The 25979-nt window shown below is 42.8% G+C and overlaps 1 protein-coding gene and 1 non-coding gene across 3 annotated transcripts in view; both read left to right on the forward strand.

Moving 5' to 3' along the window:
• Window positions 1–25979, forward strand: part of Zzef1 (zinc finger ZZ-type and EF-hand domain containing 1) — a 131339-nt gene that overhangs the window by 61220 nt on the left and 44140 nt on the right. For both annotated transcript variants that reach the window (XM_028888687.2, XM_028888689.2), the window contains exons 19-32: window positions 3718–3877; window positions 4606–4727; window positions 4826–4948; window positions 5675–5841; window positions 5922–6003; window positions 6491–6692; window positions 7755–7903; window positions 9523–9763; window positions 12068–12147; window positions 14556–14649; window positions 15623–16064; window positions 17344–17508; window positions 22598–22717; window positions 23673–23834. In XM_028888687.2, coding sequence (XP_028744520.1) covers window positions 3718–3877; window positions 4606–4727; window positions 4826–4948; window positions 5675–5841; window positions 5922–6003; window positions 6491–6692; window positions 7755–7903; window positions 9523–9763; window positions 12068–12147; window positions 14556–14649; window positions 15623–16064; window positions 17344–17508; window positions 22598–22717; window positions 23673–23834 — 2309 coding nt within the window. The remainder of the gene's footprint in view (window positions 1–3717; window positions 3878–4605; window positions 4728–4825; window positions 4949–5674; window positions 5842–5921; window positions 6004–6490; window positions 6693–7754; window positions 7904–9522; window positions 9764–12067; window positions 12148–14555; window positions 14650–15622; window positions 16065–17343; window positions 17509–22597; window positions 22718–23672; window positions 23835–25979) is intronic.
• On the forward strand, window positions 24235–24398 carry LOC114706366. Its single transcript, XR_003736516.1, has one exon. It is a non-coding gene; the product is annotated as a U1 spliceosomal RNA (small nuclear RNA).

The following is a 25979-nucleotide window of genomic DNA, read 5'->3' on the forward strand; positions in this document are numbered from 1 at the left end:
CAAATAAGTACTGCTTGACAGAAATATGGTTTCCAGGCCCCACCCCATGCTGCTGTTTTCAAAATCTTAAGCATTTTTACCAAGCACCCCAGGAGACTCTGAGATAGCCTCCTTGGCTAACTCTAGAAACCTGAGATTTCAAGGTGCTCGCATAGTAGGAAAAAGGTATTTGGAAATGTGGACTTCAGAATCTTGTACCTTGTGGTTGAGTGTCTTTAAGTTGATTTGTTTGTTTGTTTGTTTGTTTGTTTGTTTTTGGTGCTTTTGGTTTTTTATACAGTCTCATCTATCCCAGACTAGCCTACCCAGAATGACTTTAAGTCTGTGATTCTTCTGCCTCCACCCACTGTGTGCCTTGACTAGAGGTGGCATGTGCCACCATACCCAGTTTTTACAGTGCTGGGATGAAATGCAGGGCTTCGTATATGCTAGGCAACATACCAACTGAGCCACATCCCTGGCCCTGGTCTCCTCCAGTTGTTCGTGCTTTCCTGTTATCAGGTTGTTGATAGAGCCACCGCAGGAGTGGGCTACTGAGCAGCCCCTCCACTTCTCTTGTAGCCCTTACTCACAGAGCATCTAGGCTAACTACGTCACCAATGGTCATAGGCCCACTGAGGCTGACTGCTGTCTAGCTACCATGTCTTCAAACTAACATGACTTTTGCATTTCATTTATTCTCTGTTTTTGACTTGGTGCTCTCTATCATGTTTCTGGACTCTTTTGCTCTTCTCTGAGTCTTCCTTATAATGCTCACTCTAACTAATTCTTACCTACATGTGCTCTCTACCCCAGCTGGCCACTGCTCATTCTAGTCTCCATCTTGTTTCTGCCATTCCCATGCCTTGAACCTCATCACCATCCTGTATGTTCCTCAAGTGCAAGTCTTTCTAAGCGCTCCCAGGTCCCTCTGCAGTCACATGCTGATGTAGAAAACTTCAGGGATCCCACTGGGCTTCACTCTGGCTGGTTATGCTTTCTGTGGGAGGAGCTGCTAAATGCTGGAACCAGGACTAAAATCTGGGCCACTCTGTCTTGTCCTCTTTCCACAGGGTCACACTTGTAAGCTGTAACTAGAGAAATGAGGTGGCATTTGTGTTTGAGAATTTTCCGTAAGACTTAGTATTTGGAGATCAAGCACTTATCCTGTCACCCCTGTCTCATCTGAACACAGGGGAAGTTAGATCTGTGTTGAACCACCTAGGCAGAGATCTTTCAGCCTCTTATATAGTTCCCTGAGATACTGGTGATTATCCAAGAGAGGTAGAGTTGGATTAGGAAAAAGTGTAAAAGTGGTCAGAATGGCTTGCCTGAAAGTTTTCTCCTGAGTTTGTTTATTCACCTGTATCCACTGGATGCCTGCAAGGCCCTGTGCCAGGCACAGAGGATATAGTGATAGAGGAACCCAGTCTGGAGAGCAGAAGACATGTGATCACATGTGATCAGACACTTCTCACTATGTAGTCATGCCATCAGAGGGTGGGCATGTGGTCCTAGGAGAGGCTGGGGAGCACACCTAGCCCTTTCTAAAGGAGTTCAGGAAAGGTGTTTTGAAGAAGGTGGTGCTGGAGCCTGGGAGAGACATAAATAAGGTCTTGTCTACCAGAAATGAAGATGGAGGCAGTGCAGACTGAGAGAGCCCGTGACAAGATGGGAAGGAACAGGTGCTTAAAGAGAAGAATAGCAATGAGTGGACTCTGGACATGTAGAGCCTTAGGAGGTGAGATCTGGCTGCACACTCCAGAAAGGAGGCAGTGCTGGGCACCTTAATGTATAACACACCAATGGTTGTTGAAGCTCTGACTGGCAGCTGGGCACTTGGAAGGCATCTACAAAGAAAGCACAGCTGGAAGAGCAGGAAGGATCGTGGGCAGGATTTCAAGAGAACTGCAGCTCCGAGGGGAGAAAAAGTGAGGGGATGGGTGAGCAGAGCATCTGAGGTGCAGGGAGAAGCTTTGACCTCCATGTGATAACTGATACCTGTGAGGAATGGTGTCCCCAGAAACAAAAAAATGAGAGGCAGAAGTAAAACCACAATACATGAAGGCACCTTTAAGTTTTTTAAGTTTATTTTTATTTTATGTATGTAAGTATTTTGCCTGCATGTATGTATGTATGTGCATGACATACATGCCTGGTGCCTTTGGAGGACAGAAGAGGTTATAAGATCCATTGGAACTGGAGTTACAGATGGTTGTCAGCTACCATGTGGGTATTGGGTACTGAATCCAGGCTCTCTGCAAAAGTAATAAGTATTCTCAACCTCTGAACCAATTCAGCTCTCCATCCTTTTTTCCCCCTTAAAAAAAAAATAGAGCCAGATGTGGTGGTGTACACTTTTAATCCCAGCACTCGGGAGGCAGGGACAGGCAGCTCTCTGAGTTTGAGCCAGTCTGATCTACAGAGCAAATTCAAGGACATCCAGGGCTACACAGAGAAACCGTATCTCAAAAAAACAAAATAAATAAATAAGTAAGTGAATGAATGAATGAAGCAGGGTCTCACACCCTAGCTGGCCTGGAACTCAATATATAGAACAGTCTGGCCTTGCATTCACAGAAATCTACCCACCTCTGCCTCCTGAGTGCTAGAATTTAAAGTATATACCACCATGCCCAGCTATGTAACTACCTTTTATGATGAGGTACACATGCAGAAGAGGATGGGTGGGTGGGTGGGTGCGTGTGTGGGTGGATAGTTGGATGGATCACACACACACACACACACACACACACACACACACACACACACACAATTTAAAAGTCAAAACTCTCTTTAAGGACTGGTCTCTGAAGTCCAGGCTCCCTGCCACTAGCCCTTTGGTGGCCTAGCCTCCTCACTCCTCTCTAAATAATTTCATCTGGGCTCACTGGTTCCCTGTTTTTCCTTTCTCGTTATTCTTTTTTTTTTTTTTTTTTTTTAGGTTTTTCGAGACAGGGTTTCTTGTGTAGCTTTGTGCCTTTCCTGGAACTCACTTGGTAGCCCAGGCTGGCCTTGAACTCACAGAGATCTGCCTGCCTCTGCCTCCCGAGTGCTGGGATTAAAGGCGTGCGCAACCACCACCGCCCGGCCTTTCTCGTTATTCTTACACAGGGTGTTGGTTTTGCCTTACAGAATCATATGCATGTAATCCTCTGTGACACATTTGCTTTAATGAGCATTGTTTTTGAGATTCATTAATGTTGACATATGTGCTGTCTTTCATTTGTGTCCAGTAGCCTTTTTGACACATCATAATTCATCTGATGATTTAGTTCTAGCTTGGGGAAGTTATTCCACAATGGTGCCGATATAAATTATACCTACGATTCTTATGTGCAAGAGTTTATCTGTAGTGGTCAAGTGACCTCCTCAAAGTTTCAAGAACAAAGATGATGGTTAGACATCCATAGAAAGATGAAGTTATTTTAGGGTAGGGGAAATTTGATCAGATACTTGGGAAGAGCCACAGAGAGAGAAGAAACATGAATATATAAGAGAAGGCAGAGATCAGCAGTGGAATGGGTTCCTTGGGATGCAGAAATAGATGTCCTATGGAGGAAAACCTTTTGAAGAAGGGAGTCTTCATAAAGCCATCTTTCTTGGCTTGCTACTGGATTGACTATTCCCCATGTGCATGGTGTTTGTTTTGTTTTCTAGTGATAGTTGCTCTGGTAGAGATCTCTCACTGTGCTCTCTGAATAGTCTTGTTTGGACACTTTGTCTGCTTTCTTGCAGTGTGAGTTGTTGATGCTCAGCCGGGCCCATGGGGAGGTTGGCTCCGTGCTCTTCTCCCTGTTCTGGTCTGTGCAAGGCAGCCTGCTCTCCTGGTGCTTCCTGCAGCTCAAGAGCACAGACACCACAGCCAAAGAGCTTGCCGTGGATCTTATTGAAAAATGTGAGTGTCAGCAGTCCATGGCCACAGACACGTGTCTGAGTTTGACCTGGCGAGAATGCCCTTCCTTAGTCATAGCAGGCGTGCATGTGGCTTCCTGTATTATGGCCCTGTAACAGGGCTGCTTTTTATCTTTCTTCTTCTTTGAGACAGAGTCTCACTACTAGCCCAGGCTACCCTCAAACTCACAATTTTCCTACCTCAGTTCCATAGTGCTAGGATTACAGGCATGTGCCTTCGTAACTGGCACAGCTTCACTTAGAGAAATGTTATCTCCACTTCTCTGAAAAGTAACAAAAACAAAGGCATCACTCACTTTAATGGCAGCCTTTTACTGAAATCTGTACTGCCTTCCCCTCCCAGAAGCATTTGCACAATGGCTAACAGTCTCATCTGATCTAGAACCCCTGCTTCTGTATCCTTGTATAGCTGTGGTTCTCAACCTTCCTAATGCTGAGCCCCCTTAATACATGTTGTGGTGACCCCCAACCGTAAAATTATTTCCTTGCTACTTCATAACTGTAATTTTGCTACTGTTATGAATTGTAATGTAAATATCTGTGTTTTCTGATGGTCTTAGGCCACCTCTGCGAAAGGGGTCATTTGACCTACAAAAGGGTCGTGACCTACAGGTTGAGAACCACTGCTCTGTAGCTTCATCTTTGGTGACAATTAAGCAAGTAATGTTTCTCCTATATAAAGTATTAACTACTCTCCTTATGTTTTGGTAGATGTGGGACAGTTTCTGGCAAGCATGAGAATGATTTTGGAATCCCTTTTGTCACAGTATAGTGGAAAGACCATAGTAGAAAAATTATGTAATTCGGTGTTTTCCATGGCAGCTCGTCAACTGGTAAGAGAAAATGGGAGCTGTCTGTAATAAGGTGGGAGGGGTGCTCAGCCAGAGAGAGCCTAAAGTAGATGCTAAGCCCTCCGTTCATCCTCCTGCAGGTCATCTTCCTACTAGACTTCTGCACTTTAGATGTTTCCCACTGCACACTCCTGAGAGAGTTCAGCACCCTCACAGAGCTGTTGAAGAAGCTATGCAGTGACCCTGAAGGAGGCCTGAGCAAGGTGACTCAAGGTGGCCCTTGAACCTGCATTTTCCTCTCCTGGAGAGAGTGACTGTTCTGACTGATGCCTCAACATGTAGATCAGTTCTTCCAACAAGGGTAGTAAATGCTGACCCTAGTAGATTTGTTATCATCAGTATCAGAAAAGAGACCCAAAGGAAGCCATGCAATTAATAGCATGTGAAAATGTATAAAATTCATAGGGGTGAATACTCAGCTGAAGTTTAGAAGACTTCAAAGGCAAATTATTTTTCAGTAAACAAAGTTTCTAATGGTCAGCATCCCACAATAGCCCTATGGCAATAGAAAATACATTTAATAAGTTTAAAAGGGGGTCGGGGAAGAAGGGAGAAACCTCAGACTTGCCAACATCTCAAATAATAATGTTAAGCCTTGTTTTGTTAAATCTCACATTAATTTTTTTTTGTTTTTTTCTCCACTGAAAAGTCATACTTGTAATCATTTGTAAGAAATAGTTCTGTCATAGCTGAAAGACAGAAGCTGGTCACAGCCCTTGGAATATAGTAAAAGCAGGTGTGTGCTGTACTAAGTGATGAGCAGATGTTGATGTCTATATGGACTGCAAGGTCAAACATTCCCTTTAGCCCCACACAGGACCTTTCCAGAGCTGTCAGAGCCCATATCCCTGCAGCACTGATAAGCACCCTGTTATACTGGCTGGAGTGAAGTGATCTGAGCTGTTTTCTTGACTCATTTGTCTTCCTAGCTGGACGTGGAGACCTGGCAGCAGGAACAGCCTGTGGTATTGCATACATGGACCAAGGAATCCACCCACAACTATGAAAACAACTGCCATGAAGTGTCTGTCTTTGTTAGCCCAGGGGCAACTTATTTTGAGGTGGAATTTGATGAAAGATGTGAAACTGAAAAAAGGTGAGGCTCATAGGTTCTTTTCTCAAGCCACAGTGGGTCAAAAACAGGAGATGGAAGTAACAGGGACTCTGCTTTCACAGGTATGATTATTTGGAATTTACTGACTCTAGAGGTGGGAAGACACGCTATGACACCAAAGTTGGCACTTACAAATGGCCCAAGGTGAGTGGCATTCCCAGAAGGAGGTGAAGTGCCCCCTTCGGCAGTTTTTCTCCTTCACTAGTCCTCGCTCGGGACAGTAGAACTGGGCTAGTGGATCCAGGAGAAGAGCCCAGAATCCAGCTCTGAGTTAGTTCTGCTTGATCTCTGGCTAGAGGTTGGGAGCTGCCTCCAGCTGTTGATGGTTGCTGTCAGGAGTCTTGGTTGGGAGCGTAGGCCTATGTAAGTATGATCGCTGGCTGGGAAGGTTGCAGACAGGTGGTCAGCCAAGGTTTGTAAAGATGAGCAGCCACTTTTCTTCTCACTTTGCTTCTTTGTGAGGACAGTTATAAATATGGGGGTTCAGTTGCACCTTTATCATTTCTCCTTTAGTAGTTTGAACTTTTGGAAATAGAGACTCTTTAAAAGTTTAATGTTTCAAGTTGCTTGTTGACTACTGAGGTGCAGCCTCCTGCCATCTCTTTGACCCCATGACTTTGTTTGTCTCTAGAAAGTGACCTTTAAGGACGGTCCTCGGCTGCAGTTCCTCTTTCATTCTGACAGCAGTAACAATGAGTGGGGCTACAAGTTCACTGTCACTGCCTATGGCCTGCCTGATGTTGCCGTGTCTTGGGGTTTGGACTTGCAGCTCCTTGTCTCCCGACTGATGGGGCGTCTTGCTTCCCAGTGCATGGCACTCAAGTCAGTGCATCGTAAGTCTACAGCCCTGATTCCTTTTCATCAGAACCATGTTGAAGAGCAAGCTGGGGCTCTTCTAGGTGGTCCTTGCATAGGGACAGAGCAAGGTACTGATAACATTGACACCGTTGTCAGGAAATTTCCTGACTTGGGCTTTAGCCCTCATCACGGAGGGGGCCTGGAATCTGTCTATGGAGGATAAGTGGGTGAGGAGCCAGGTTTTAGCAGGCATGATTTTTCTTTTGTAAATAGACTTAGGTATACTCTAGCCAGAGGGCAGAGATACAGAATCAAATAACTGCATGTCCTGTAAGTGGATATTTATGTAGTCTGTAGATATAGACATATGCCTTTATATTAAAATAATTTAACTTGTTATTAAACTTTTCCAAGATTTAGAATAAACCTTTATAAGACTCGCAGAATAAATCTTTCTGTTTTCAGGCCTGGTGGCGCATGCTTTAAATCCCAGCACTCCGGAGGTAGAGACAGGTGGATCTCTATAAGTTTGGGGTCTACCTGGTTTTCATAGTGAGTTCTGGGCCATATAGTGAAACCCTGTCTAAACAAACTTTTTTTTTTCTGTTTTATTATCCTTCTATATCTTATCAAGTTTTTCCAATTGTAAAAGTAAAATATCAGAGAAAAATGGCATTTGGGAAAACAAAACCAACAAAAATCCCAGAACAATAGAAACCTCTTCCACCCTAACACCTGGAGATGACTGTGCCCAGCACCTTTATGTCTCCCTAGACTTGGCTTCTGTTCTTATTTAGATCTTGGGTGAGTGTTTAATTATTTTGTGTGAAAACAGCTTCATAAATGGTGAGTGTTTTCACCTGAGAGGTGGCTTCCACCGTGCTTCCTGCTTACTGAGTCTCTGCTGCACCCGGCCATAGCAGTCGGGCCTGAGGCTCCAGGTTAATCCATGGTGTGTATTCATGAGGTGTCACACTTCGTCCTCAGAAGTGTAGGCGAATTTCCTCCAAAAAATTTTAACATTTTCTTTGTCAGCTCAAAGAGTTTTGTGTACTGAACTAAAAATAGAAGTCTCATGAGCCACCTTTTCTCTACAGAATTAGGCAGTAACATGGCAGTGTCACAGGCAAAACTGGCTTCAGTCCTGAATTCTCCATTGTGGAAACCTGTCTTCAGGCATCAGATTTGTCCAGAGTTAGAATTAGAAGCAAGCTGGCCCACTCACCCACACCAGGATGGGAAGGAGGTATTTACTCCTCTGTCACCTTTCTGTTTATGTGGAAACCTGCGGCTTGTATCTGTTGCCTTAAGTTAAAAACACTGTGTTTATGTCTTAGCACCTCTGTGGGGCTGTGAGCTCCTCTAGGCTGGAGCTGCCATTGTTGTTTTTATCCCCACTGTGTACAGCAGGGGCCTGAATACAATGAGTGTGGATGAATGACTGTGAAATAGTCGTGCTCAGTGAATCTCTTGGTGTCACCGCTGTGGACTGTGCTTCTTGTGCCCGCAGGGTCACACTTTAAATGATCTGTGTTGTCTCTCTTGTTCCCCCACTGAACTGTAGCACGCAGTTTAGGTATATAACATTTTAAAACAAGTTTGCCTCTGTCTCTACTTCTCCCTCTTTTCCCATTCTTCTCTTTTCCTTTCTTCTTCTCCACTTTTCTCTCTCCCTCCCAAGTTATCCCATGATTGATTTCCAAAACCAGTGGCTCTTCCTCTTTCTGGTCTCCATTCTGTCTTAAATCTACCGCCCTTCAGGCCATGTCCTTCTGTCCATGATAGTCCAGTATCTTTCCTCACCAACTGTCCTTTCTCCCTCTTTGTTGCCCTTCCTCTCCTTCTCTAAAGGGTAGACTTCCTTTGCTTTCCCATAACCCCCCAAGACATCGTCTTCTGTCCTCTCTTACTGTCCCGCCTATGGGAATAATCCCATAATCCTCCTGGCCCTAGTTCTTCTCCAAACTCCAGCCTTCTCTTAGGTATTTCCATTTCAACATCCTGCCTCTCGTTAAGTCCAAAGTGTGAAACCAGAATGTCTCCCCAACAGACTGTTCAGGGGTCATTTTTGCCCAGCCCTCGGCCACTGCTCCATAGTTTTCTTCATTCGTGCCCTGTTCTTGCCCTTCCGATGCAGTCAACTACAAGCCCAATAGATTCTTCCTTATGATGTGCATCTCTGTCCTCCCCTTGGTCTCCATCTTTACCCAAGCCCTCTTTTTGCACCTGCATTATTACATCAGTACCTATCAAGTTTTCTGTTTTTGTTGTTTTAATCACTGCATTATCTTGTCATTCCACTGCCAAGCACCATTAATGGCTCCCCATTGCTCACAGGGTGAAGTCTAAACTCCTCAGTGTGACAGTCAAGGCTCTCTACAGTCTCCTTTCACCTTACCTATCTGACTCTAGTTCCCACCACTCCCCAGCTGAGACTTCAGGCCAGGTCAGTCTCCCTGCTGACTCTTAACCTCTGCAAATGGTTGTATCTCAGGGCCAAGGCATCCCTTCCTTCAGTGTCCATCCCTAAGCCTGTGTTCTTCAGGAGGCTTTTCTTAATTACTTTGACCTGCCAGGAGCTCTGTGAATTCTCAGCACTGGGTACCCCTCTAGGTATTTGGCACTGGGTGATTTTTTGCTTTATGGTAGTGCTAGTTTTAATGCTCTTAGGTTTTATTTGTGTTTACTTTTTTAAACCTGTACATCTGTCTGGTCTCCCAAATAGAGTGAAGCTTCCTGAGAGCTTGCACCATGTTGTGTTTTTACTTCCGCTTTGTCCTAGTAGGTGCTCGTTGGCATTTGTTTGTTTGTTTGTTTGTTTGCAAATGAGTGTGTTAAATGTAATGGTTTTCCTCTTGTTCCTAGGTCAAGAACATCCCTGATGATCCCTGCCGCCATTTTCTCCTTGATTTTGCCCAATCAGAGCCTGCTCAGAACTTCTGTGGGCCATATTCAGAACTTTTCAAAGGATTCATACAGGCATGTAGAAAACAGGCCCCAAAGACAGATATAGTTGCTGGTTCCACTATTGATCAAGCTGTGAACGCCACCTTTGCCGCTCTGGTGTATCGCACTCCAGATTTATATGAGAAGCTGCAAAAATATGGTAACTCATATTACAGGGAATATGTTTGATCTGAAGGCTAATTGCTAAGGTTTAAGAAGGCCCATCTAAGTGAGGATCTAGAAACACTTAAAGATACTAGCCCATGCCTGCAGTTTAATCTTGTCAGTTCTACTTTGCCAGTCAAGAGATTAATGGTTAATTTACAGTTAGCACTTAGCAGCTTAGAGTATGTGTCAGGTAACCTTGATCTGCAGAATTAGCAGGTACTTTATCCAGAACTCCCATGGAAAACTACCACCAAGAAGTTTAACGGAAGGAACATAGCTCATAGCCCCAGCTTCAGCATGCTCAGACAACCTTTCTGCACCTCCTTTCCTCGTTGTCCACAGGGAGGGAGGGTCTCTACATTCATCTTTATTCAGGGGAAAGCATTTCAAACCCTACATTTCAAACCCTGAGGTGTGGGTTTCCCAAACTCTTTGGCAGGGTAAATGTTCTTTCAGGTGCAGATAAAATAAGTAGGAACAGATGCGTCCCAAGACTTGAGTAGGTGATTGGCTCGTGTTATTATTACATATTATGATCTCTGTAACCTGTGTGGCTCAGCCCTTTTGTTCTTGTTTTATATCCTGTTTTCCAAATATCTCAATTTCTCCTCAAATCTTACCTATTTTTAGAAAGCCACTCAAATAAAACTACATTAAGACATGAGTGATAAATGGAAGAATATATCTTCACTGAACAATGGGGGAGGGGTCATCTGCATGGTTTGGGGAAAGAAATTATGTGTTTTTGTAGTCAAATTATGGTAAGGTAGCTGAATCATCTTTGTTACTTGAGGGACTTTTTGTTAGAGGGATAAAGGCCTCATGGACCAAAAGCTGAACACAGAAGATGTCCTGATAGGGGAGTGGGCAAATCATATCTCTATGTCATATTTATTTGCAATAGAGAAACACTTAATCAAATAAGGGAACTAGAAGTATCTTGGTATACACAGGCTATTTCTACATCATCTTCCCTTGTTCGTTGTTTTGGTTTTGGGGGAGCTGGGAATGAAGCACAGGGCCTTGTAATGCTAAGCAGTCACTCTACCACTGAGCTGTACCCTTAGCCTTCCTTACCAGTTTGAAAGGGACAAGTTTTGTCTCAGTTCTATCTGCAACTGTCTTTTTTTTTAAGACAGGGTCACACATATAGCCCTGGCTGGCTTGGAGCTTTCTGTGTAGACCAGGCTGGCCTCAAACTCAAAAATATCCACCTGCCTAGGCAGACACCACCACTCCTGGCCCTCTACCATTGTCTTTATGATACATACATCATATCTAGGAACCATGCAAGAGTTCTTCAAAACTGAACTACATTGAGAATGGCCTTTTGTAACTTTTCTTCATTGTTGTCTAAAACTTGGGTTGTTACTAATCTTTTGAGTTGCCTTAATTCCATCATATTATGATATGACCTCTTTAGACTCAGGAAAATGAGAGATTTCCACTAAACTGTAAGCTTCGTGAGGGCCAGGATCATGTCTTTTTCCCAGCCTTGCACTCCTGGTGCCCGATGTAGAGCCTGCTTCACCCTGTTCTAGGATATTAGCTTTTGCTTTTGATGAGGAGAAGGGATAGGCTTCAGAGATTTTTTTTAAAATGGGAGTTGGAATTTTCTAGTTAGAAAAATTATATCCATTCTTTTAGAGACTTACAAAGTAAAGGAAAGATAAAGTAATTGTGACCTATAATTGTATCATAGTACCTCTGCCAACATTTTTCTACATATCTACCTGGCCTTAGATATCTTCATGTGCATATGCATTTATCCATCCATGTTTTAAAGGTAATCTTTTTAAAAGTCAGATCATTTATACTGTTTCATAACCTGCTTTCTTATTAATGTACCATAAACTGCTTTTCATGTCAGAGTGCTTTTTTTCCCTAACTCTTGTCTAAGCTGGCTGACGAGCTAAGGAGCCCAAGGAATCCTCCCATCTCTGCCCCCTAGAATGCTGGGGTTATAGGTGCTTATGTAGGTGTTGGAGATCCAAAATCCCTGTGCTAGCCATCTCCCCAGTCACTGTGTGAAAGATTTTTAAATTCAATCTTAATATTAAAGTTTTTTATTTTCAGTTTTCTTTATATTTTTTCTACATTTTGTGCACTTAATAATACTGCTGTTTCATAAATTATTAGATGGAAATGACATGGAGAACCCAACTAGATTTTGTGCCTTTCCTCTTTTGCCATCCCCAGTGTGTGTCAGAAGAGCGCTAGGATTCAGAGGCTTAATGCTGCAGGAGTGAATTGTGCCAGCCGAATGTAATCTCTCCTTTTCTTCTTCTTTCCCTAGTAAACAGCGGGGGCAAGATAGCCCTGAGTGAAGAGTTCTCTCAGGTGTATTCTCTGGCAGATGGAATTCGAATATGGATGGTAAGGTGTTCCTTCCCATGAAGCTGTGATATGCCTTAGATTTTCCCACTGTGATAAACTAACTTCAGTCAGAGTCATGAATAGATATAAACTATTTTTAGAGCCCTTGGATATAATTTGATGATGTGTTGAAAATGCTGAGGAAATGGTGTTCAGTTGGGCCCTCTCTGACCTTTTGTAACTCTAAAGACTTCTTTATGGTACTGAACAGCAGTGCCTGTGTCAGGGAGAGGACAGGCCTCTGGCATGTTACAGAAATGGTTCTGCAGCAGTAACATGGAAGAACCAATGTTGGTTGGTTAGTGCACATGCACACACGCATACGCGCACGTGCTTGTGTGTCTTCTATTTTTTGAGACAGGGCTCCTGTAGCCCTGGATAGCCTCTAATTTCCTATGTAGCTGAGGCTGGTATTGAACTTCCTATCCTTCTACTTCCACCTCCCAGGAGCAAAAACTATAGGCATGAGCCACCGTGCCTGATTTATGTTTCACTAAGGATCAATCCCAGGGCTTCATGCATGCTTGGTAAGCACTCTATCAACTGAGCCACATCCCCAGCCATGTATGTGATAATTATATAATACTGTGTCACAATGTAGTATGATGATGTGGTATTATATTACAATAAAAGTGAATGAAGTAGAGCTACATGTATCAGTACGGGTGACTCTCACAGATTTGATAATGAGCTCTACCCCCGAAAAAGCAGATTGCAGAAGAATTGGTAAATATGAAAGGCTTTATGTGTTCATTTGTCTGTCTGTTTAGGTGCTAGACAAATGTTCTACTTCTGAGCTATCATGTATCTTAAATATTGGATAGTAAGTAATTGAGAAGAATCTTTAAATAACCAGAAAGAGAATAGGTAATGAAATTGAAAGCTGGGGATTAATCTCAGTAGTTAGTTAAGGATGACTTTGTGATGGATGTGATTGATGAATGGAAGGAGTTGATCAAGTTAGTACCAGCTTCCTGGCAGGATAGTAGAAGTGTTGATCAGGGTAGGAAAAGTAGTTTTGGATGTGGGAGTTAGAAGGGTGTTGAACTTGGGAATTATTTTCTGAGACATCTAGCTAGATAATTCAGTGAAGGAAGTAATCTAAATGGATTCCCAGAAATATCAAGCTGAGATAAAGATAACCTCAAATTATTTATAATAGTTCTTTCAAAAACATGTGGATTTACCCCGGAACAGACAACTTTGGACAAAATAGGATCTACATGGGTTAGAACATGGTTAATGCCTCAAATATACTGGATGGGTAGAGACCAAGGTCAATAGAATCTCTCAAAAGAAATGCCTTTTAGTTTCCTTTAGGAAATGATTGGAATGAGGAGAACTATCTGGAGGTGTGGCTTAGTGGCAGAGTGCTTGCCTAATGCGTGCAAGACCTTAAATTCAAGCTCCAACATTGCCCCCCACGCCCACCCCCCAAAAAAAAGTGTGGTGTGAATCTGGCAGTATGACTCAGTGCATAAGGCACTTGCTGCTAAGTCTGACAACCTGAGTTCTGTCTGTGGGAGAAGCGAGAACTCTCCCTCACCACTTGTCTTTTAACCTCCATGTGTATACTATAGTACACATACTTCCCCCTAAAAATGTAATTAAAATAAAAGAATGGTAGGAGGAGAACCAAGAGTACCTACAGAGGAAACAAAACACTCCTAATGAAAATTGAAAGGCAGATAGTATCTGAGAAAGCCGGCTACCACAAGTAGTTGTGTTTAAAAGGGTTTTTGACTAGATACTTGTAGTTTACTGCTTCTGATATAGCTTGTGACTGGTGACAGCTGGATAAGCTGCCATTCTTTTCTTTGAGACCTTAGTCATACATCAGATCTGCCCCCTTTCCGTGACTCTCCGAATTATGGACCATGCTGTAACCATTGCTGGGGCTGGCCCTCAACCCCCTTCTTTGGAAGGGGGCATCACCCTTGTGTTCAGAGTAGAATAGACTTCAGATTTTTGTCTGACCTTTGCAGCAGACTGTATATGTGAGCCTCCCAAGACCCCATTTCCCCAGATCTCTACTTTTTTGTCTGTACTAGTGGCTTTAAAGAAAGGCTCCTCCAGCCTCAGTGTTCTAGTTATTTGTTTTAGTTGTGAGGTTCTGGAGATTGAACCTAGGACCTCATACCTGCAGGGTAAGTGCTCTATCATTGAGCTATAGGTCTCCAGTTCTCAGTTTTTAAAGTAATGAGGTCACAGATGCAGACCCCTTTCAGATACCACATAGTGAAGAGACTCCAAGGACAAACAGAAACAGCTCAGTGCTGTTGCCATGCTGGGTGATGGCTATGATGTCCTCTATGCCGCAGTACCATGTGCCTTTAAAGTAGTTTTCCATGGCTACACTTGCTACTCTGTCTGACAGCTTAATTGTGTGGCTTTTGTCATCTCCCCAGTTAGAGATGAAGCAGAAGTCCCTGGTGAGCCTGGGGAACGAGGCAGAAGAAAAGCGTGGTTTGGAAGCTGCAGAGGTGAACCCAGAGAGCCTGGGTGAGTGTGCCAATACCAGCTACCACAGCTGGGCCATTGTGTTTCCTTTTTGAACCTGGGAATAGGTGTCCTGCCTTCCAGGTTATCTTAATTGAGCTGTGTTGACCTAGGGATGTAAGGAAGGAAATGGAGAAAATGCCAGAAAGGAGTTACTGTTCACTCCCATGCTTCAAGTGGAGCATCTTTCTAGTGGCTTCTCTCATAGGAATTGTTAAGTGCTTTTTGAGCTATATCTTGTTCTATTTTTAAAGTATATGCACATTGACTAGCCATGAAAATTAAATAACTACCATTTTTTAAAATGCTATCATGCTATGATACTTTTTAAGATTTTTTAAATAATGTGTGTGTGTGTGTGTGTGTGTGTGTGTGTGTGTGCGCGCGCGCATCTGTGTGTGAATATGTGCACATGAGTGCTGTGCCCATGGAGTGTTTCTGATGTCCTGGAACTAGAGTTACAGGAACTTGTAAGCTGCCTAATGTCAGTCTGGGAATCAAACTCTGATCTTCTGCAAGAACAGTTTGCACTCTTAACCACTGAGCCATCGCTCCAACCTGGTTGTACTATGTCTTAAAGCTCTAGTTTTATAAAATATTTACAGATGAAAGTGCAATGCCTGGAAGCTATATGCAGACCATCAGCGATTGGGAGTGGGGCACCAGATTGGCTGTGAGTTGATAATTATTGAGGCTGAATATTGAGTATATGGCAGGGTCCTTCTTCTGCTATATCTATAAGTGTTTGAAATAATCATTTCTGTAAAACTTTAGAAAGTGCACTGTCCTCATGGCAAGATCCTGATTTGTACAGTGAGAGAAGATCTGATTCTGTTCTGTAGGTGCACATGTCACAGCACTCAGGAAGGCATTTCTTACCATAAATCATGGAGTTGAAATAGATTATTTTCTCCAAAAGTAGATTGTAAGTTTAATTTTGACTTTTTCTTGTTTTTCTTCATTTATTTTCATTTAGCAAAAGAATGTATTCAGAAAAGTCTCTTATTACTGAAATTTTTGCCCACAAGCAAAAGTTCAAAAGAAAACTGTGACAGTTTGGTGCCTGTTGATGAGACTGACCATCTCCAGCCACTTGACAGGCGCCAGAGGACAAGCTCTGTGGTGGAAGAGCATTTCCAGGCTTCAGCCCCAACAACAGGTGACAAGAGTCCTGCCTCGGAGACCCAGCCACAGCTGCCACCCAGCAGTGGCCCCTCCGCTGCAGAAGTGTCCACAGCTGAAGAGCCCTCATCACCATCCACACCCACCCGGCGGCCTCCTTTCACCCGAGGGCGACTCCGGCTGCTCTCTTTCAGGTCCATGGAGGAGACCAGGCCAGTCCCCACAGTCAAAGAGAAATACCCGGTGCTGAGGGATGTCATGGACTTCATTAAAGATCAGTCACTCTCACATGAGAGGTGAGCCAGTCATTTTCTTCCAACACTTATCCTTTTCAAGCTGTAGGTCCCCACTCTAGTTAAAGGCTTGAAGTTCTTGTTTGAAATGAACAAATAAGGGATAAGGGAAAGGATAAAATCAAAATATAGTGTATAAAACTTTTAAATAAATAAAATGAATCAATAATATTTAGGGTACATCCAGATTTGTTTTAAAATATTCAGGATAAAAAACTTGGTTGTGTGGGTTTTTTTTTTTCCCCTCCTTAAGGAAATTCTGCAATTGGTACACTGAGGGCTGTTAATACAGCTCAGTTGGTAGAATGCTCATTCCACATGAAGCTCTGGGTTTGACCCCTGTACTGGGTTAAAACTTTGTATGGTGGTGTATCTGTGATTCCTGCACTTGGGAGGTGGAGCACAAGAATAAAAAGGTCATCCTGAGTTCACAGACAACCTGGGGTATATGAGACCTGTCTTAGGAAAAAATTATAGCTGGGCATCTTCACACACACCTTTAATCTCTGTGCTTAGGAGGCAAAGGGAGGTAGACCTCTGTGCATTCCTGGACAGCTGGGGCTATGTAAATAGACCTTGTGTCAAAAAACAAATTGTGCCCTTCATTGTATATAACATATATCTCGGTAATGTTTGCATGGATCTTTTAAAATGGAATCATTTCTTTAATTCCTTTCTTCCTTCTTTCCTTCCTTCCTTCCTTCCTTCTTCCCTCCCTCCCTCCCTCTCTCCCTCTCTCTCTTTCTTTCTTTCCTCCCTCTTCCTCCTCCTCCTTATCCTTTCCCTCTTCTGGTTTTTTGATACTAATCTTACTCTGCAGCCCAGACTGACCAGGAACTCATAACAATCCCCGTGCCTCAGCTTCCTGAGTACTGCTATTATAGGCATTAGCCACCACACCTGGCTTAAAAAGACACTACCACTCAAAATTTTTTCATATCCAAGGGAGAAATTTAGGATTTGATATTTTCTGAAAAAATTATTTGTCCATAGGCCTATGTCAGTGAAGAATTTTCTGCCTAAGAATTAAAGCTTTGCCTCCTTAGGGGAAGTAAGATCCTGAAGTTCCTTTTTAACTATTTATTAAAATAGATAAATAAACTGTTGCATTCCGCATAGTTGGTGCACACTGCTTTGTGGTGCTGCCTAGTGTTGACCATAGGTAACACTCATTCTGACACTCGCAGTCCCTCACTGCAGGACTGACTTTGGTTCACGTGGTTTCAGAATGTGGGGGAAGGGTTTGTTTTTCGGGCGTTCCTGACTTGAACTGTGTCTCCAGTGTTGTGAAGGTTCTTTCTTTGCGGAAAGCCCAAGCACAGAGCATCCTTGAAGTTCTGAGGATAATTCAGTATTGTACAGAATCCCTTGGGCAGCCTCACTGCTTCCATCCACCGTATATACTTTTCCTACTGGAACTTCTGACCTGCCAGAAAGATTTTACGAAGTAAGTACAACTTTGCCAGAAAAGCCAGCAGAGGCCATTTTACAGAAATCCTAATCGGCCTCAGTATTGATAATGCCATAATTGCCATATATGATACAAATTTACATTTTTGGTTAACATGTTCTCTCATCTCCTGTTAGTAAAAGCAAGAATATGATTATTCCTCTTATGACTTTATCTGCTTTACCTGACAGTAAGAATTGTGTTCCCACACTCTCATAAGGTTTATAGAAGCTGTATGCTAAATGCAGTGCTCATTTAAAGGAATGACTATGACCTTTCAAGGTGGTTCTAACCTTCACTTGACAATTTGTTTTCTGCTGTGCCTGATACCTTCCTAAGCATTGTGTATACAAACATGCCATGACAGGCAAGGCCTCTTTCTAATGGAGCCTTACATTCTCTTGGAGAGTAAGAGAACATTCAAAATAAATAAGCGAGACAGTCTCTGGTAGTTGTATAGAATGTGGTGATTCCATGTGCGGTGACACAGTTTGGGTGGTCAGGGAAAGTGAGCCAAGGGAACGGCCTGTAAACCAAGAGGTGAATGACTTGCCGAGACTAGTAGAGTGCTAGGGGCAGGAGGAACTCTTGGTGGGTAATCAGGTCAAGGGACAGGGCTAGGTGAGAGCGTTCCGGAAGCGTGTGAGCCAGTCAGAGCATGAGGCAAGAGCCTAGCTTACAAGGTGTTTACATTTTTTACAGAGTTGGAGGTGGAAACCTTGGGAGAGTTGGAAGCCCAGAAGGAGGAGCACAGTGGGTTTAAGTTTATGAAAGTGCCTCTGGCTCTTCTGCGGGGAGTGAGAAAAGCAGTTAGGAGATTGTTGGAGGGATGCAGGCAAGAGAGGAGGGTTTGGACCAGGGAGAAAGGGAAGGAGAAAAAGGATGCATTTGGAATTTATTTGGAAGATGAAATTGGGTAAACAAGAAAAGATGAATGAAAGATACCAGAAACATGGGGAAAGAAACTCTTAGGATTTTGGTTGGAGCAGCTATGTGGATAGTGTCATATTTTACTGAGAGAAGGGATATGAAAGACACAGATGGGGACAAAATCTTCAATTCTGTTTTGGTGATATATTTGAACTATCTTTTTATTATTTTAATATTTTTTTGACAAATATTTTTGGAAAATATTGTTGTTTCCTAGCTGTTCTGGAACTCACTAGTAGATCAGGATGGCCTGGAACTCAGAGATCCACCTGCCTCTTCTTCTTGAGTGCTGGGATTAAAGGCATGTGTCACCACTGCCTTATTTTTTTAATTTATATTTTATGTGTATGAGTGTTTTGTCTGTATGTATGTCTGTGCACCCTGACCCCAACCTCCACTTGCATGCCTACTGCTTGTGGAGGTCAGATTTGGGTATTGGATCTCCTAGAACAAGACTCATGGAACTGGAGTAAGACACCATGTGGGTGCTGGAAATTGAAGATGTGTTCTTAACTGCTGAACCATCTCTCCATTCCCTGTTTTAACTGCTTCTTTGGTATTTAAGTAAAGATAAATATGCAGATGAGGATCAGAATCTAAAGTACTGGAAATAAGTCAGGACTAGGGATAGAATGAACATGTGGATGATATTTAAAACCATGGACCAGATGAAACCTAGACAAGCAGTGGTCCAGAGTTGAACCTTCATTTAGAAGTCAAGAGAAAGAGGGGTCAGCTAAAGCCATCAAGGTGGAGAGGGGCCCTTGGGATAGATTGACAACCTATAGGTGGTGGTGTCCTAAAAGGCAAGAGAAGACTATGTTTTCAATCTCAAGAATGGTCAGTTGAGCCGGATGCTGATGTGAGAGTTTGAGATTGAAGCAATGGATTGAAATGGTGACAGTCTTGGTGAATTGTGGCCTGAAGCCCAGTTGGATGAAAGATGATGGGATGGTAAAGTGGAAAGACAAGATTAGAAAGAAGAAGAGCAAGAAAATATGGTGGCTATTGGAAGAGGATATGGGCATCAAAGGTTGTATTGTTTCGCAGTGCTGGTCACTGAGCTGGAGCCTTGCTCAAACTCAGCATATGCTTGGCCGTGAGGCCTGCAGCTGCATGTGTGAAGATACTAGAGCATGGTGGGGATAAGTCAGCAAAGGTCGGGGAGTGCTGTCAGTGTCAATGGGGGGAAAAAGCAGGACATTCCAGTAGTCAGTACAGATGCAGGTTAGCTGGTAGATGGAGTGCTACAAAGGTGATGGGTTCCCGTGGGATCATTCTGTTTTTAAAAATAAGATATGAGTGGTGGTAGTGCACGCCTTTAATCCCAGCACTCAGAGGCAGAGGTAGGTGGATCTATGTGAGTTCGAGGCCGGCCTAGTCTACAGCACTAGTTCCAGGACAGCCAAGGACGTTACACAGTGAAACTCTGTTTCAAAAAATCAAAATAAATAAATAAATGTGTAAATAAATAAAAGATATGAGTAGAGTCACCGGTGAAATGAGGTAGAGAAGAAGGCAGTGAGAATTATGTTTGTAAGCTGGGTGTGGTAGTACACTTCTCTATTCCTAGTATTTGGGAGGCAGAAGCAGGAGGATTGTTTTGGGTTGAGACCAGCATGGGCAACATAGTAAGTTCAGAGCCAACTTGGACTATGTGGGACTTTGTCTCAAAAGAAAAAAAAAAGGTGAGGGGCTAGAGTTGGCTTGGATGTTAGGAGCACTTGTTCTTAGAGAGGACCTGAGTTTAGTTTCCAGCACCCACCTGGTGGCTCACATCTGTAACTCCAGTTCCAGGGGAACTCCCAATACCCTCTTTTGACCAGGCATGCACATGCTACACATACATACATGTAGGCAAAATACTCATACTCAGAAAATTTTAAAAATCTTTTTTTTTTTTTTTTGAAACATAGTCTCTCTTTAGTCCTGGCTGCCCTGGAACTTGCTATGTAGACCAGGCTAGCTTCAAACACATGGAGATCCTCTTACCTCTGCCTCTTGAATGCTGAGATTAAAGGTGTGTGCCACCATGCCCAGCCTTAAAGAAATATTTTTAAAGAGAAAGAAGAAAAACTGATGGTTATAAATTTAAAGTAATGTTAGTCAGCTCAATTGCATGATGTTCCTTCCACCTACATTCAGCTGTTTTCGAATTGTAAGATTCTTTATACAAGAGGAATTCCTCGTAGGAGAGAGAGGCCAGGGAGCTGATGCTAGCTAACAGAGGAGTATTATGATGGGCTATGAAATCAAGCTGAGAAGAGAGCAGAGAAAAAGCATGGTGGGTGTAATTAGTTGATGGTGACATTCCTCAGCTGGGGCTCATTAGGATTGAAAAAATGCTGTGTGGAAGTCCATAGTAGAAGAGGACAAGAGATTGTAGGCAGGGTAGCATGTTCTGAAGTCAGCCTTCACTGGATGACAAGGTTAAGGGAGGACCATCAAATTGGGCTAGTTAAGGAAGGAAATGGAAATGAAAATCCTTGGCAGTGAAGTGGGCAGAGAATCAAGAGAAAAAGAATTCAGAGGCATCATTCCCATGGATGTTGAAGTCATTTAGGTGCCAAGGATCAAGGTATGAAAAGCCAGTGAATCAGCACTTGGAATGCATAGACATTCCTATGAGTTCCAGGACAGCCAAGACTACACAGAGACTTTCTCTATCTCAAAAGAAAAGAAACAAAATGCCGGGCGGTGGTGGTGCACGCCTTTAATCCCAGCACTCGGGAGGCAGAGGCAGGCGGATCTCTGTGAGTTTGAGGCCAGCCTGATCTCCAAAGCAAGTTCCAGGAAAGGCGCAAAGCTACACAGAGAAACTCTGTCTCGAAGAAAAAAAAAAAAAAAAAAAAAAAAGAGAGAAAGAAAAAAAAGAAAAGAAAAGAAAAAAAAAGAAAAGGAAAACTTAATACTCAAGTTATCAATGAAGGAAGAACAGATTGTTGGTGTAGAGAGGGCTAAATGAGGTTACTTATGGAAAGCATGCGACATGCACGGCACACTGCTGCAGTGAGAATGGGTGCTTTGTTTGACTGACAGAGAGAGATGGGTAGTTGTCACCTCTATGCTTCTGCTGGGCTGCTGTCTTGACCCAACTGGACTTACGCTCAAAAGTCACTGTGCTTGTTTTTATTCCAGTCTCTGCTGCTTTGTCCAGCTGGCTGCTGTAGCTGAAAGTTCAGGTCTCACCCAGCCCCACAGTCCCACGTTAAACCTCAGGTGACTGTCCAGGCAGTCAGCTGTTTTCTGTCATTCCTCACATTTTTTGGAAGTCGCTTGTTTGTACTTCCTGTTTAACTAGGTAATATCATTTCCTTCTTGGTTCTCTGAGGGAGTTGGAGATTAGACAGTTATAGTTTTCCTCGTTAACAAATTTAGAAAAGAAACTCACTAAAGAGGCGTAAAGTGTATAAGTTTGAAAGACATCAAAAGATAGTTTTTGGTTGGTAAACAAGTTAGGATAGAAAGTGAAATTAGGTACATTTTGGACTCATCAAAATAGGATAGTTAATGGAATATTTTCATTGAATTTGTCAAATGTAAATGGACTAGACATTGTTGATGTATTTATTGCCTGTATATATTGTATATAATTATTATACTTATTGTATATAGTTTTTCTTACATATTTTTTATTTTAGACAAAAAAAAAATGGGAAATGTAGTATTTTATCTGTGCTCTAACAAATAAAGCTTGACTGGGGATTTGAGGAAAAAGCCAGCCACTATATTAAACATAGATGTTAGGCGTGGTGGCTCACATCTTTAATCCCAGCACTAGTTAAGCATAGAAGTCTGGAGGTCTGTATAGACAGACAGGAAGTGATAGAGCTGGGCAGAAAGAGGAAGAGATGTAGCTGGGTGAAGAGAAGAAGTAAGATGGCAGGGCACAGGAAGGTATATGAGCGTGAGTATTCAGGAAGTAGCTCTCTCTTGGGCTGAGGATTCCTAGCAGTAAGAACTTGTGGCTGACTTGTTCTGTCCCTCTGATGTTTCAGCTTTCACCCCAATATCTGGCTCTGAGTTTTTTTTTATTAATAAGACCATTTAGAAATTTGTGTTGCATCCTGCTTCTTGGCTATTTTGTGTGAGGTATAAAGATTAATAAGTCGAAGTTGTCCTGGATATTAAGCTAGTGGTTTTCTCTTGTTTCTAGTTACTTTGGACACTTGGAAGGCTGCGGTGCTGATCTACATAAAGAAATCCGAGACACCTACTACCAACTTGTTCTATTTTTGGTCAAAGCGATTAAAGGATTTAATAGCATCAATGACAGGTACTTGTAGCTAGAGTTTTCCTGCCTTGCCCACAGTTAGGACAAATCTTTGTCACCCACCAGTCCCACAGCCACTCAGACCCAACCAAGTAAACACAAAGACTTATATTGCTTCAAACTGTATGGCCGTGGCAGGCTTTTTGCTAACTGTTCTTATATCTTAAATTAACCCATTTTTAAAAATCTATACCTTGCCACGTCACTTGTGGCTTACCGGCGTCTTTACATGTTGCTTGTCCTGGAGGTGGCTGCAGTGTCTCTCCCTCTTTCTTTCTGTTTCCCCAATTCTCTTCTCTCCTTGTCCTGACTATACTTCCTGTCTGGTCACTGGCCATCAGTGTTTTATTTATATAGAGCAATATCCACAACAGGTACTGGATTGCCTTTGCATTTCTTGATGAAAAATGTATTCTTTTTTCTGATTATAAATGAAACACATTTGATGTTGAAAATCCAGAAAAGCACAAAATTAACCACAAATATTCACTTACTAGTATATTCTGTGTGTTGGGGGGGGGGAATGTATGCATTGGATAGGTTTTTGGAAATCTAAGAGTTTATAGCCTGCTATCTTCAGTGTTTGATGTATTATGTGCAGATTAAAACATAAGTACAAAGCAAATTCTCATCTCCTCTGTAGTAAGTTGTTCAGCTATAACCCTTAAATCAGACGCTTCTTCCGTTGCTAGCCTTAGCGAATCTGGGACTGCCCTAATGTTGCTGTTCATCAGTGCATGATGTCACTGCTCATTCCCTCACTGCCAGTTACTCCAAACTCACTTTCCACCTTTCAGAGTTCGTGGGTTTTTTGTTTTTCGTTTTGTTTTTCTAAGCTTTAAAGGATATTTGTGTTGAGTCCTTCCTTACAAATTAGTACCAAATCAGCCTGCCAACTTATGCCGTCCCTGTTGGCAGTGGGCAACTTTGATAATTGTCACCTGTGTGGTCTCTTTAGGTCTCTGCTCCCTGCTTTATCCTGTGTTCAGACAGCCCTGCTTCATCTTTTGGATATGGGCTGGGAACCCAGTGATCTTGCCTTCTTTGTTGACATTCAGTTACCAGATCTCCTCATGAACATGTCACAAGAAAATATCAGTGTCCATGACAGTGTGATCAGGTAAGAGCACTGTCCCGCCTTTGCTGTTGAGTAGGGGCGTGGGTAGAGTGGGGGCATGGGTAGAGCGAGGGCAAGGGAATGGGCTTGGCAGCAGCTAGTCTGTAACATATCCTGGCTTGACCACATGCGAACTGGGTGACCTTGCAAGTTTTTTAACCTTTCTGTGCCTCCATTTCTTCCATCTTTAGAGCTGCCCTGAGACTTGTGGAAAATGCATAGGTTCTATTTTCGAATGTCTAGAACAGTGCCTGGTACACAGTGGGGCAGGGTAAATGGGCAGTAGTAGTGTTGTGAGCTTGGAAGATGAGCCTGTGGAATTGGAGAATCTTTTATTTTACACTAGCCATTATAGTGTCCTGCACATTGTAAGCACTTGAATTACAATAAAAAATAGTATACAAAATTTGCCTGGCAGAGGAGATACTATAATCAAGAAGATGATTTCCCCAGGGTGAGGCTCAACCATGACCCTTGGGATACACTGACACCTTCAATTTTCCCAAACATGGGAAATTTGACTACAGAATTTATGATAATGGGGGACTTTGTTTATACTCTCCCTTACATTAAAAGAAAATAGTATACAGTGGGGTTTTTTTGATAATTTTTGGTTTTGTTATAAAATGAGGTTGGGAGTTTATTGAGACAATATTTTAATGTAGCTTTAAACATGGGTATTAAGAGAGTGGGGCTTCAGAAAAGGACATTGTTATACACCTCTGAGTAAATGTGGACTTCTCAAGAGGGAGGTGCTTTATTCCACTTTTGACCCATGTGCCTCTACCTGCTCAAGCCCACTTAACCATTTATGATTTTGTATGGAGAAGAGAGAAACAGAAGAATAGGTGTTAAGAGGAGAATTGAGACATAAGTGAATGAGACAACACTCACTATTTTCACTCTCAAAGGAGATATTCTGGGAAGGTGGGGGACAATTAAAGCTGTCTCCTTGGGCGAGTGAGGTAGCTCCATAGATAAAGCTGTCTCTATCACTTTACCTGCTGTCAGAGGGAAGACAGGGGTCATGGCACTGGGTGACAGCTGGTTCTTCAGCTATCAGTCAGCCCAGTGTTTTAAGCTTTGTTTGTGCTAGTATGATACAGCCCTGGAGGAGAGAGGAAATACATGCCCTTCACACCAGTCCCTCAGAGCTAGCCCAAGAACTGTGTAAGAGCAGGCCTAAAACCATTTAATTTGAATGCATAAATAATGGATGGATGAGGTTTTTTTGTTTGTTTGTTTTGCATATTTGAGACAGGGTTTTACTGTGTAGCCTTGGCTGTTCTGGAACTTACTTATAGAGCAGGATGGCTTTGAACTCATAGAGATCCTCCTGCCTCTGCCTCCTGAGTGCTGATATTGAAGGTATGTGCCTCCACTGCCTGGCATATTTAAATTTTTTTAGGGATTTATTATTTTTATTTATCTGTGTATGCCTATGTGAGTGTATGACATATGTATGTGGGTGCCATAGAAAGCCAGAAGAGGATGTCTGATCTCTCAGAACTGAAGTTCCAGGTGCTTGTGAGCTGCCTGATGTGGGTGCTGGGGACTGAACTTGACTCTCTTGAAGAACAGCAACTACTCTTAGCCATTGAGCTGTCTCTCCAGCCTGTGTTTAAGTTCCCACTGCTGAAGCAAACTGTAAACTGAGACTGTAGAAAGGTATAACTTGCATGAGAAGAGTCTGTGACGTTACCACCTGGAATCTTGTATGTGAAATGAGGAGTCAGGAGCAGTGCCAGGTAAAGGTCAGTCATCCCTGTCTCTGTGACCCTTGGTGGATTGGTTCTTTTTTGTTTGTTTGTTTGGTTTTTTGTTTTGTTTTGTTTTTTTTGAGACAGGGTTTCTCTGTGTAGTTTTGGTGCCTGTTCTGGATCTTGCTCTGTAGACCAGGCTGGCCTTGAACTCACAGAGATCCACCTGGCACTGCCTCCTGAATGCTGGGATTAAAAGTGTGCGCCACGGCCAGTGGACTGGTTCTAAAGCCTCATCAATACAAGTGAGATGCTTCAGGCCCTCAATAACCCACACATCCTCTTACATACATTGAATCATCTCAGGTGACCATATGATGCCTTATGAATCACTGTAAATGCTTGGTAAGTAGCTCTCACATTGTGTTATTTAGGGAGTGATGAAAAA

Source organism: Peromyscus leucopus, chromosome 8b, assembly GCF_004664715.2.
Source record: "Peromyscus leucopus breed LL Stock chromosome 8b, UCI_PerLeu_2.1, whole genome shotgun sequence".
In the NCBI taxonomy this organism is placed as follows: Eukaryota; Metazoa; Chordata; class Mammalia; order Rodentia; family Cricetidae; genus Peromyscus; species Peromyscus leucopus.